The sequence below is a fragment of the Chiloscyllium plagiosum genome, unplaced genomic scaffold (assembly GCF_037043375.1).
Source record: "Chiloscyllium plagiosum isolate Xiang-an unplaced genomic scaffold, Cpla_swu_hap1 HiC_scaffold_14, whole genome shotgun sequence".
Classification (NCBI taxonomy): domain Eukaryota; kingdom Metazoa; phylum Chordata; class Chondrichthyes; order Orectolobiformes; family Hemiscylliidae; genus Chiloscyllium; species Chiloscyllium plagiosum.
In genome coordinates this window covers 72,974,371-72,987,476 of record NW_028270152.1, presented here as the reverse complement: position 1 = coordinate 72,987,476, position 13,106 = coordinate 72,974,371, and the positions used below count along the sequence as shown (strand labels likewise).

Genomic DNA, 13,106 nt, shown 5'->3' with positions numbered 1-13,106 from the left:
TATTGTTTATTACTAGTGATTTAATCAGATACCAACAATTCAATATTATGAAGAAAATCTAAAATGTATGCATTGTATTAGAGAATAAGTGCGGAAATTGAAAGTATCTCAAAAGTAGCATATTTAATATTTAGCTCTTGCTTTTCATTCATAAATTGAGTGCCAAAATAATTATATAAAGCTCCTTTATCAGTTCATAAACATTAGCTATGGGAATGAGGAAAAAAAGCGAGGAGGGTTGTCTTATTTGCTATTTTATAGAATGGGTGGAGCATGCTTGAGGGGCACAATGGCCTATTTCTACTCCTACTTCATACTACATATGCAGTGCTTAAGAACTTTATTTCTATCCCTGGGACCTAGACGAGAATCCATACCATATTGATCTGCTTTATCAGCAAAAATTTGCTGAAAAATTCACCCTGTTATCTTGATGTTATTATGTGGAATGTTTGTGAAGTTCTGACAAAGTTGAAACTATATTTGACATGTAAGTGCTTGATACCAATAAATGCTCTGAAATTATTCCATTGATTTCTCATACCTTAATAAATACAACTTCCAACAAAACAAAAGTTTAAAATAAAGGTAGCATTGAGCTAAATTTAAAAATATACTTTAACTAAGTAGAATTCTACCAAACACCTTCCAGAGATTAGATTAGATTAGATTCCCTACAGTGTGGAAACAGGCCCTTCGGCCCAACCAGCCCACACCGACCCTCTGAAGAGTAATCCACCCAAACCAATTTCCCTAACACTATGAGCAATTTAGCATGGCCAATTCACCTGACCTGCACATCTTTGGATTGTGGGAGGAAACCGGAGCACCTGGAGGAAACCCACGTAGACACGGGGAGAATGTGCAAACTGTTGTAAATTTGATTAGATTAATTAGTTTCTCTAATCTAATCCAGTGTGGAAACAGACCATTTGGCCCAATAAGTCCGCACCAACACTCCGAAGAGTTACCCACCCACACCCATTTCCCTCTGTCTAATGCACCTAACACTATGGGCAATTTAGCATGGCCAATTCACTTGACCTGCACATTTTTGTGACTGGGAAGAAACCAGAGCACCCAGGTGAAACCCATGCAGACACGGGGAGAATGTGCAAACTCCATACAGTCACCCGAGATGGAAATCGAACCCAGCCTCCTTGCACTACAAGGTAGCAGTGCTAACCACTGAGTCACCATGCCGCCCCATAGTTGCCTGATTACTAGACTAGTCTGAAAAAATAGAAATATTTCAGGTATTGTATTATTTTATAACTATGTAATTACAAATTGCTTAGAGAGGGTTTGTGAGTTTTAGCAAGATAATATGTGTTAGTGTGCCCAATTTTCCCAAGTCGAAGCTTTGACTTCCTTGGCCATCAATTGCGGTTCTTGAGTGAGCAATTAATGCCCACTTAAGGGCCTCATTCCATGAGTGCTATATTCCTTCAGCAGTGAGTAAGGAGCTTTGCTGTGCAGGGAGTATGACAAGCAAATACTTCAAACAAAAACAGAAGTTTCTGCCTAAGCAGGTCTGGCAGCACCTTGAAGAGAAATCAGAGTTAACGTTTTGAGTCTGATGACCCTTCCTCAGAACTGACACCTGCAACTTCTGTTTTTGGTTCATATTTATAGCATCCACAGTTTTTTCTTTTATTAAGCAAATCCTCGAGTTACTTATGTGCAAGAGTTCCCTTGTTCAAAAGCATTCAATGCCTGACCTAGGGTTTGAACGTCAGGAAGGAAGGGGACCTTGCTCAGTGTCAACCCCCTCCCTGGTTGCCAACACCCCTTCCACCTGCCTTGTAATCCTGCGCCATCTGTCAGTTCCTTCCTGTCATCATTCATCTGTGACCTAAGATCCAGCAAGACTATTAGTCCCCATTTAGGTGTTTTGCCGACAGTGATCACTGTCTCCCCAGTGGTGCTACCATTCAATAAAGCTGAATGGCACTTCCCTAAAAGAGCTGATGTAGGTTATTGTCACATTTTCAGCTAGTGGGTTTGACTTTTTCATTTATCACCATCCAGTGTTTCTGTTAAAGTAATTAATAAATGTGTGCTTGGACATTGCAGATTAGATGGAGGGCCACTTCAATTTAGTCTTTTTGATGATTCTCTTATCTGCTGACAGGATGGTAGTAATTACAACCATTGCCCAAAGGTACCCCTTGACACAGTTTAAGAACAATTGTTTTAATTCACTACATAAAGTGTAGATAGATTAGCTATTGTGGAAAATACACTGGAACATTTGAATTTGGAAAAAAGCTGCATTTTTGTCTGGTATCGTTGAAATTCATAAAATGATCATAGAATGTTAAATGAGGGAATTCACCCTGGCTCTTTGAAGGAACTATGTTGTCATTCCCACTGCCCTGCAATTTCCTCAGTGCCCTAAAAATAATTATTTTCAAATATATGTCCAAAATTATTTGTAGCTTTTCGAGATGTTTAATGTCATTACATTATATTTCTGATGAATGTGACATTTTCTTTCTTTTTGAAATAGACGGATACTATGAAGCATCGACATGGTGATACATGCCGCATCCCTATACCCCATCATCTCTTACTAAGTATGAGAAGCTTTACCTACCACACTATTGGAGAAGATACAGATATCTTCTTTTCTCTTTACGACATGCGAGAGGGTAAACAGATCAGGTAGGAATCCAAAAGGCGATGAAGTCAGCTGGCAGCATTGGGCAGTTCCACAACGTATTTCATTCCATTTCTTTGGAACTTACCAGTTCTAGTTTTTGCAAGAGATGATTTTTTGAGCTTTGGATAATTGTCCACAGTTATTAATTAAAGCTTTGGCATTGTGTGTGTGTGTGAGAGTGAGAGTGAGACAGAGACAACAGCAGCTTCTAATTATGCCTATCGCCTGTATCCTGTGATATGCCAGGAATATATGGAACTATGCTGCTGTAATGGCCATAAGTTCAAGAAGAAATTCAACTCTCACAATGTGTCAGAATTATTCATTCACTGTGACAGTAAAATAGCTGATACATCAGAAAATGAGTTGCAGGAACACTGGACTGATTACAATTAATGTTGAACCGGCAAGGATTGATTACTCTCATTTAAACATGTCCTGTTCAGCTAGAATCCAGGATAATTGTTTATTAAAGTTCCAATTCTTTAAAAATAACACGTATAAGGTCAGTCAAAGGTCTGGTGATTCTGTTTTTGTAAAAGTAAAAATGGAGATGTGTCATTGGAATTCTTTAAAAATTGCAGTTAAATTAGAAAAATAACAACATAAATTTTGATCATCTTGTGATGTTGTTTTCCGGAGAAACTCCTGTTACAAAACTTAAGCTCCACACAGGTTATGCTACATCATGCTAGCTGCCACTATCCACTTCTTGTCTCACAAGTTGTCATGCACAGTCAACCTCTTTGTTTGTTTATCAAATCATCACATCTATAATATTTGTTATTGTCTTGTCACTTCATAGTAAGAATTAAATAACATTATTGAGAACCAACGGAAGAGTTCCCAGTGTTATCAAACCAAACTATTCTCATCATAGAGAGTACAAGAATTTGTAGAAAGGTTAATCTACCTCCCTGTAGCTTCCCCTAAGTTACCGTGTGAGAGACAAAGATCAAGCAAAACAGAAATCCTGAGTTAATACAGAGCACAACATGTGCAGCTGAGAGAAAATTAACATCAATTTGATTAGCCTAAGTGGGAGAAGACCCGAGGGCAGAACTTGCACAGATCACTGGAATCTTTATATGCACATGAAATTCCAGCAGAGCAATAACCCCACTCGCTCTCAGTATTTCATCTTCTCCCATCCCACAAGCAGCATTTATTTGTAGAGCAACAGCTAGCACATGAGGAGTTGAGTTTACTTTCCCTGTATAATTTAATTGAATATTAGGTAGTGTGACAGTGCTGTGGCGTCACTATAATTTTGTCCTTTTTTTGTTGGAAGCAAGGTTTTAAGACAGAGGTGGTGAGCTGTATACTTGAAAAAGCCAGCAAAGTCAACAGCTTGTGAGGCCTTAGGTTTTTTCTTTAAGTTAGAAACAATAAACATAGCCCAGAGGGATGTGGCCAGCCCTCTCAGACCAAGATTTCTAGTTTTAGTTTTTTTTTATCTTTAAGCAGTTACTGTTGGAGTCTCAACAGGGCAGAAGCAGCTAGGATTGTGAAAAGCTGCCATCTCTCTCTTTGCTCCAGCTGAAATTTGGAGTGTTCTCTCTCAGAGTTGTCTCTTGACGTTCTTTCCTCCTGGACTGAAGAACTGCATGTGAGAATCTGGTTTTGGAATTTGCCTTTTTGTCAAGCTGTGTGTTTATGGGATGTTCCTATATTGTAGCAGTTAATTAGTGTCATTGTATCTATTGTTCTGTTAAGTTTTCCAGTAGAGTTAAGTTATTCCAAAATTCTCTTTCTTTGGTTGTATTTTAACGATAGTGTTTAAGAATATTGTGTTTTGCTTAATGCCGAGTAGATTGACCAATCAAATTGCAACTAGAACACAACACATTGCATTTGCCTTTAAAGTAAGAAAAATTTAGGATCTAGGCCATCTTCTTAAAATAATTTGAGGGGTCTGGTCCATAACACTAGCTAAGAAACTTGAGATCAGTCCAGTGAACTTTCTCAGGACTGCCTCCAATGCCTGTATATTTCTCCTTAGATAAGGAGATCAAAACTTTTCACAATAAGTGTATAGTTTTTGCAAGACTTTGCTACTGAAATAAAGGTTGATGTTTAATTTGCCTTCCTTATTACCTACTAAACTTGTATGCTGCCATTTTTGTGATTCCTATGTTGACTTGTTGCTCACCATACAGTCTCCTCTAGATTGGCAAGAACAAACACAGACTGGGGGTGAATGCTTTAAAGTTCAGCTCCACTCTGCGTAATAGCATGACCCTGACCTTTCATTTCTTGCTATTTCAATACGTGCTCTTTCAAGCTAACATTTCATTCCTAGGTCTGTTGCAGAGTTCCACAAAGCCCAACGTCAGCTGGAGGTATTGTTATACAGTACAATCTAAACACTTGACATTTTTCAGAATACAACATTGATTTCAATAACTCATGAACACTGTCCTCTGTTTTCATTCCACCATTCTCCTTTTCTCTCCACCCCAACCACCTCAATGTGTTAAAATGAATTTCCTCTCAGCAAAGGCAACCTTGTCAACTATCTGTTGCTACAATTAACTCCTATGTCTCACTGAGATCCCTTCTTTACTAACATTAGCACTCACTTTGTCATTGGTGATGGCATTCTCATCAACTGTTCCAAACACTCTATCCTCTCCCTTTTTCTTCAATTTCCTGTCCCCTTTCAGTTCTGAAGAAGGTTCCTGGATGCAAAACATTAACTCTGTTTCTCTTCCCATAGATATTGTCATATCTGCTGAGTTTCTCCAGTGGTTTCTGTTTTATATGATTCACTTTCTTCCTGCACTGCTTTGCATTTCTTGTAATCTGGGAATTTTACTTATGCCTTCATTCAGGCTGGCTATATCTAGTGATGTGGCCTCCTTTACCAGTCAGCAGGAAAACCAGCACCTTCAGGATTCCTGTAGTGATGAGGAGTTACACTTGTGCTGCCACCCAGTTCCATGAACCAGCCTGTATAGAGGCTGGGTATATAATTAATAAGCTAAAGAGAAGATTGGGTGATGAAAGGCTGCAATTAATGATCCATGTTACTTTCTCCAAGTTTCCTAAAAGATTTTCCCTGTTATACTTGAATGTTTCCATTTCTTTCACAGAATATTTGTAGTTTCTCATTACTCACATATTTGGCTGAATTTGACGGAATGTAGAGAGGATAGATATATTCTGGAACACAAATGCTATGAATTGATGGTCTGTGTAAGAGATTGTTGTAATGGCTTGCTTTTAAACAGTTGTATACTGTGGAAGAATTCTGCATTACTTAGAAATCTGGAAACTGCTTCTTTTAAAGCTTATAACTAAAAGCAGGCTGAGTAGCACACTCAGCCATTTTTTTGTCATAACATAAGATCCATGTTGTTGTAAGTCTACATAACTAAATGTTATACTGTATACAAGGTATGTTAAGAAAGGAGAAGTTCTGGAACCAGGCAAACTCAGAATTCAGTTCCTTGTGTTCTAATGTCACTATGACAAAGTTCCTTTCTCACCTGTCCAATAGCTATTTATAGAGTAAAAATGTACTCTAGGAACAGAAGGACATTTTCCACATTTGTTGTTTGTCACAGCATTTGGCTCTTGAACTCCTCTTAGTTACTGTGTGTATGTTAATAATGACGTGCATCTGAAACATCACACTATAATGATGATATATGGATTGTGAGTAAACAGCTTAAGATTTCAAAGGAGTGAGGCCATAATATGGTTTTCCTGAAAGTCTCTGTATCAATGTCAGTCATATCAATGTACCTAGTAACTGTTTGCCAATGACAACATTAAGCAAAATCTTGAAAACAAGAAATGCTGGAGATAACAGCACACAGGCAGCATCCATGGAGAGAAAAAAAACAAACATTTTGAGTCTGGATGATTTTTCATCAGAGCTGATGCGAAGTGTGAAAGGGAGCAGCATTTATGCATTGGGGAGATGGATGTGGAAATGCTGGGGGAGTAAGGATATTAGCAGTTCATATTAAGTGATCGGAATGGGAGAATGGCAGAACAATGGCTCCCTAACTGCCAGACTGGAAAGAACACAATCCCACTAGTGTGGAGATAGGCGAGAGAGGATGTGTTGACAGAGAATGTAACAAGTAAAGCTAAAAGAATGGGAAGGAATGGGAGTGGGTTCACAATTTGAAGGCGTTGACTTCAGTATTAAGTCCAGAAGATTATAAAGTGCCTAGTCTGAAGATGAGAAATTGTTCCTCTAATTTATGATGTGATTCACTGGAGCATTGCAGCATGCTGAGGACAGACATGTTGGCATGCAAGCAACACGCTTTGTTAAAGTGACTGGCTACAGAAAGGTCAGGATCATGCTTGCTCACAGACCAGAGGAATTCTGCTAAGCAATCACCCACTTTTTGTTTGGTTTCTCCAATGTAGAGTAGGCTACATTTGGTATAGTGAATACAATACAAAAGATTGGAGGAGGTACAGGTGAAATGCTGCATCACCTTGAAAAACTGTTCAGGCCCTTAGATGGTGAGCAGGAACGAGGTGAAGGGGCAGTTATTGCAACTTCTGTGGTTACATGGGAAGAGAGAGTGGCTGTGTTGGTGTTTGAGGAATGGACTAAAGTGTTCTGGAGGCAACAACCGCTGTGAAATGCAGGCAGGGAGAGTGAGGGGAAGATGTGTTTGGTGGTGGCTCTGTGCTGGAGTTGTCTGAAATGGCAGAGAACCATCATTTGAACGTGGATGCTGGTGGGATGAAAGGGTGACAAGGGAGACCCAATCACATTGTTGTGAGTGATGGGAGAGGCAAAGGCAGAAGCATGGGTGATAGGTCAGGTGCGGTTGAGGGTTCTGTAAACCACTGTGGGTGGGCAACTATTATTATAGAAGAAGGAAGCCATGTCAGCAGAACAGTTTGTAAGGTGGCATCATCCAAACAGATATAACGTAGGCAAAGGAACTGGGAGAATGGGATAGAATCCTTGCAGGAGGTGGAATGTGAAGAGCTGTAGTGAAGGTAGCTAAGGGAGTTAGTGGTTTTGTATTGGATGACAGAGGGCAGTTTATTCCCCGAAATGGAGGTGGAGAGGTCAAGGAAAGACAGGGAAGTGTCGGAAAAGGACAATATGAAAGTTACAGAGGGGTGGAAATATAAACAAGTTTTTTTTAAGGTCCAGGCAGGAGTTTGATGTACTGGATGTACTGAAAAACGATTTGTGGGAGAGAGGCCAGCGTAGGACTGGAACAAGGATTGTTCCACATACTCAAAAAAGAGGCAGGCATAACTGGGATCCATGCGGGTGTCCATAGCCACTCTTTTGACTTGGCAGAAGAAAGATGAATGAAAGAAGAAATTGTTCAGTGAGAGAACAAGTTCAGCCAAACAGAGGAGAGCAATGGTGGATGGAGATTGTTCAGGCCTTTGGTTGAAGAAGAATCTGAGATCTCTCAGACCATCCTGATGGGGAATGGAGGTGTAGAGTGATTGGACATCTATGGCGAACAGGAAGCAATTAGGGCCAGGGAACTGGAAATTGTCAACATGTCAGAAGGCATCAGAGGAATTGTGGATGTCAGTGGGCAGGGTCTGGACAAGTGGAAAGAGGATGGAGTCCAGGTAGGAGGAAAGGAGCTCGGTGGGATAGGAACAAGTTGATACGATGGATCCACTGGGGCAGTCTGGTTTATGAATTTTGGGAAGTGGGTGGAAGTGGACTGTCTGGAGTTATGAGACTGTAAGGTTAGAGGCAATGGAGAGGAAGATCCCCGGAGATAATGCAGTCAGTGACAGTCCTGGCAACAATGGCTTGATGTTCCAATGTGGGATCATGATCCAGGGTGAGGTAGGAAGAAGTGTCAGAGAGCTGGCATTGAGCCTCCACAAAGTGCACCACACTACAACGGCATCACCATTGTCAGCAGGTTTAATAACCAAGTCAGGATTGGACCTCAGAGCCGAGTGTGGCAATTTCAGAATGGAAAGTTAGAGTGGGTGAGAGGAGCAGACATATTGAGATGGCTGATGTCGCACAGGCAGTTCTAAATGAAGAGCTCAAGGACAGGTAAGAAGCTAGAGGAAGCGGTCCAAATGGAGAATGAATACTGGAGACAGGTGAAAGGATCGATGGAATAGCAGGGAGGACTCCTGTCCGAAGAAGTGAATGCAGAGATGGAGGCAGTGGTAGAACAGTTCAATGTCATGATGGCATGAAATTCACTAAGGTATGGGCCTAAGGGTGTGAAGCTGAATCCTTTGCCGAGGGCAGTACGTTATCCCGCAGTACTCCATCCTTCCTACCCCCTCCCCCAACTATTGTATAAATGCTGCTTCCTCCACACTTCATGTCAGTTCTAATGAAGAGTCACTGAGACTTGAAATGTTAACTTGTTTCCTCTCCATGGATGCTGCCTGACCCACTCTGATCTCCAACATTTTTTGTTTTCAGTACAGACTCCAACATCTGCAGTAATTTGCTTCTAATAAACAATGTCCTGTTAACTACAAGAGACTCTACCAGTTAGACCAGGAAGTAATTTTTCTCTACGAGTTTAGACTAACAGGTCTTGCAGTTTCCTATAGTTAGACACCGGTGACACCAATCTTCATCATGAGCAGCTATTTATACAGGAGAAAGTGAGGTCTGCAGATGCTGGAGATCAGAGATGGAAATGTGTTGCTGGAAAAGCGCAGCAGGTCAGGCAGCATCTAGGGAACAGGAGAATCGACGTTTCGGGCATTAGCCCTTCTTCAGGAAAGGCTGATTTGATTTCCTGAAGAAGGGCTAATGCCCGAAACGTCGATTCTCCTGTTCCCTAGATGCTGTCTGACCTGCTGCGCTTTTCCAGCAACACATTTCCATCAGCTATTTATACAGCACAGTGAGCTGGCATGCCTATATAACAATCATGCACGTACATCAGCAGCTTGCGTTTACGTGGTGTGTTTAATGTCATGAAACATCCCAAGGTACTTCACAGAAGTGATATCAAATAAAATTTGACACCAAGCCATGTAGGGCATATTAGGCCAGGTGATCAAATTCTTGGTCAAATAAGTAAGTTTTTGAACTGTTCATCAATTCTGATGAAAGGTTATTGAACTGAAAAGTTAACTGTATCTCTCTCCACAGTGTTATCACCAAAATTGGAGAGTACCGTCACTCTAGTGTCATTACTCCATACAACATAAAATAAAAATACTTTTTCCAGTTACCAACTTTACTTTATCTGTATCAAGTTTTAAGCGGAAAGGCCTATCAACCAGGTTTCTTAATAAATGCAGTTCTGAGTTTATTGTATTCTCAGATTTATTATCAAAACAAAACATTTTCAATGAAGGTGCACAGTCAGTAATATAGAAATATAAATGATTATCCTTCTAAATATCCCCAAGATGTCCACAAACGCACACTGACTGTCTTCAGGAAAAGAGGGGACAAAAGACAGATTTATCTGTAGGGATTTATGTTTAAAAAAAATTGTCCAATGAATTATTCTTGAAGGCAGCAGAATAAAGTTTAGGATGTTCCAGGGTCTGTTACCTTGATGTTCTACCATGTGTTCAAATCATTAAATATGCATGGATATTTGTGAGATCTTACAGTCAAAATTTGTGCAGGAAAGACAATATTGAAATGCTTGCTCACTCATTTTTTCACAAGAACAAACAGGTTTCATCCTGAACTGATGCTGACTGTTTTCTTTTCAGAATTCTGAGAGGTCAGCCAGCAGCTTATTCTCTTTTCAAGCTTTTCTCCAACTTTGTTCTTAGCAGTCACCCTCTAAATCACCTTGTTCATAGCAGGCTTCCTTCCCATTGTTGTAGTATATAGTGACCATTGTTGCAGCTTATAGTGCCCATTGATTCAGCATGCAGTGCCCATTGATTGAGAATGCAGTGCTCATTGATTCAGAATTCAGAATTCATCATCAATACAGTGTGAAATCATGGACAGCACAGACAATATGGGCCAAAGGGCATTGTCTGTGCTGCACTATTTAATTATTCAATTCCCATTGATTAAATGTGCAAGTCTTAATGACCCAGTACGGAATGCGTATGTTTTCTGGTTGCAACACATGCCCATTGATTCGGCATGTAATGCTTATCTATTCAGCATGCAATGCCCAATTGGCTCTCATTTTCCATTTTAGAGTTTCTATTGGGAAATTAATAAGGAGGTGGGCATTAGCAAACAGAGCATCAGTGACCTCCCACTTACATTTATAAGTGGCTATCTGAGATTCTGCAGAGATCCCCAGTAGCTCCCTGATATGATCTACTGGCCGAAGAATTGAGGACTGTTAACACCTTCATAGCACAAGGATGAGATTCCCTCCTTATCCATGAGGTGCAGATGCTAGTCCAGCAGCTGACAAATTTCAGCGGTTGCTTCAGCATATCCTAGGAAGTAATGTTAAAAATGGTGATTTTTCATGTGCATTTAGCTCTGTAGCTTCAGTTTTGTGCCTTGCTCACTGTCTGCATGGGCTTCTTGTGCAGGCTAGTCTGCAGACGGAGCTGGCTCTTTCTACTACTCCAGTTACTCTTGCAGTTTCTTTCTCGAAGCAGAATGACCAAAATAATGTGAGTTGACCTGTGCTATCTTAATGTTTGTAGGAGATCTGTGGAGGCAGTAGTATAAACATGTTTGTCTTAGCCTTTTATTGCCAGCTTTCCCATCATGTCCAAGATGTCCCTTACCTCACAATGTTTCCCAACTGGCCTTCTCCCCGACATTTATGCCTTCCAGGGGAGGCTTTCATATGTCATGTAGTCAGGAATGATAAGCCTTCACAATGTGCATGAAAGGCTGTCATTCAGCAGAAAGTAGCCCCTGTTTTTAATGAGATTTAAAATCTGACATTCAGGCTTAGGCCATTTGTACAAGAGCATGCCATTGTGCCATAATTCCCCATTATTTTTCATTTCTTATTTGGTTTGGAGGAATGGCCCACAAAGGCAGCCTTTCTTGGTCCACTGGACCGATTGCCTGAGCTTTGAGAAAAGACAGTGCGAATGGCTATAAGGACAGAGCAACAGTACCTACCTCCAAACTGGATGAAGTGCAACGGTAAGATACCTGTCTGGCTTTTTGTCTGTTGGATGTCTGAAGTGTCATGTTTCTCAATTGGGTAGTGGTATGATCTCAATTGATGATAGTACTTGACAAGTTAGATGTCAGATTGAGACCAACTTTGACAGACCTTAAGTTTAATTCTTGCTGTTTGTTTACTGTGGTTGTCAGTCACTAAACACATCCATAAGAGGCTGCCAATATACTTTTGGCAAAAGAAAATCAAAGTACATTGCATGCAAAGAGAAAAAAAAACTACCTTGCTATAGGAGGGATGTTGTTAAACTAGAAAGGGTACATTAAAAAGTTTACAAGGATGTTAGACCTCATAGAAGTTTATAAAATGATAAGGGGTATAGATAGAGTTAATGATAGTTGCCTTTTTCCTTAGGATAGGGGATTTCAAGACTAGGAGGCACATTTTTAGGATGAGAGGATAGAGATTTAAAACATACACAAGGGGCATTTTTTTTACACAGAGATGGGAGCGTGGATGTGGGTACAATTACAATGTTTAAAAGACATTTGGATAAGTACATGAATAGGAAAGGTTTGGAGAGATATAGACCAGGAGGAGGCAATTGATACTAGTTTAGTTTGGGATTATATTCGACGTGGACTGGTTGGACTGAAGGGTCTGTTTCTGTGCTGTATTAATCTGAGAGCCTGGACAGGCTGGAACTTTTTCCCTTGAGCTGGGTGGTGACCTCATAGAGGTTTATAAAATAGAGGGCATATAAAAGATAAATAGCCAAGGTCTTTCTTCTGGAGTGGGAGAGTGCAAAACTAGAAAGCATAAGTTTAAACTGAGAGCGGAAAGATTTAACAGGGACCTGAGGGCAACTTTTTCAGAGAGGATGGTGCGTATATAGAACTAACTGCCATAGGAAGTGGTAGAGGCAGGCACTCTAAAAACATTTAAAAGATGTTTGGACAGGTACTTGAATAGGAAAGAGGATATGGGCCAAAGGCAGGCAAATGGAACTGTTTAAGTTTAGGAGACCTCGTTGTGATGAACGAGTCAGACTGAAGGGTCTGTTTGCTTGCTGTATGACTTTATTATTCTATCTTAAATATCATAAATGGAGATTGAACACTCTTAATCTAAGCAATACCTTACAGTTACTTAAATCTTGTGAATAGTCGTCATGTTGATGCAGATTAGTTACAGTTGAGTTACAGCATTTAAAAGGTATTTGGAAAGGAACATGAATAGGAAAAGTTTGGAGGGATATGGGCCAAATGCAGGCAAATAGGATTAGTTTAGTTTGGGAAACTTAGCATGGATTAGTTGGACTGAAGCGTCTGTTTCTGTGCTCTATGATTCCTCTCCACGGTTCCTTGCTCAATTGGACTTCAGCTTTTTCATCCCCAGCTTCCGTTTCCCCCTCCGTGACAAGCTGT

General features: G+C 40.3%; 1 protein-coding gene across 4 annotated transcripts in view; it reads left to right on the top strand.

The window, feature by feature from the left end:
• dock3 (dedicator of cytokinesis 3) overlaps positions 1–13,106 on the top strand; it is a 980,202-nt gene that overhangs the window by 451,441 nt on the left and 515,655 nt on the right. For all 4 annotated transcript variants that reach the window (XM_043708482.2, XM_043708483.2, XM_043708484.2 and 1 more), the window contains exon 9: positions 2,513–2,667. In XM_043708482.2, coding sequence (XP_043564417.1) covers positions 2,513–2,667 — 155 coding nt within the window. The remainder of the gene's footprint in view (positions 1–2,512; positions 2,668–13,106) is intronic.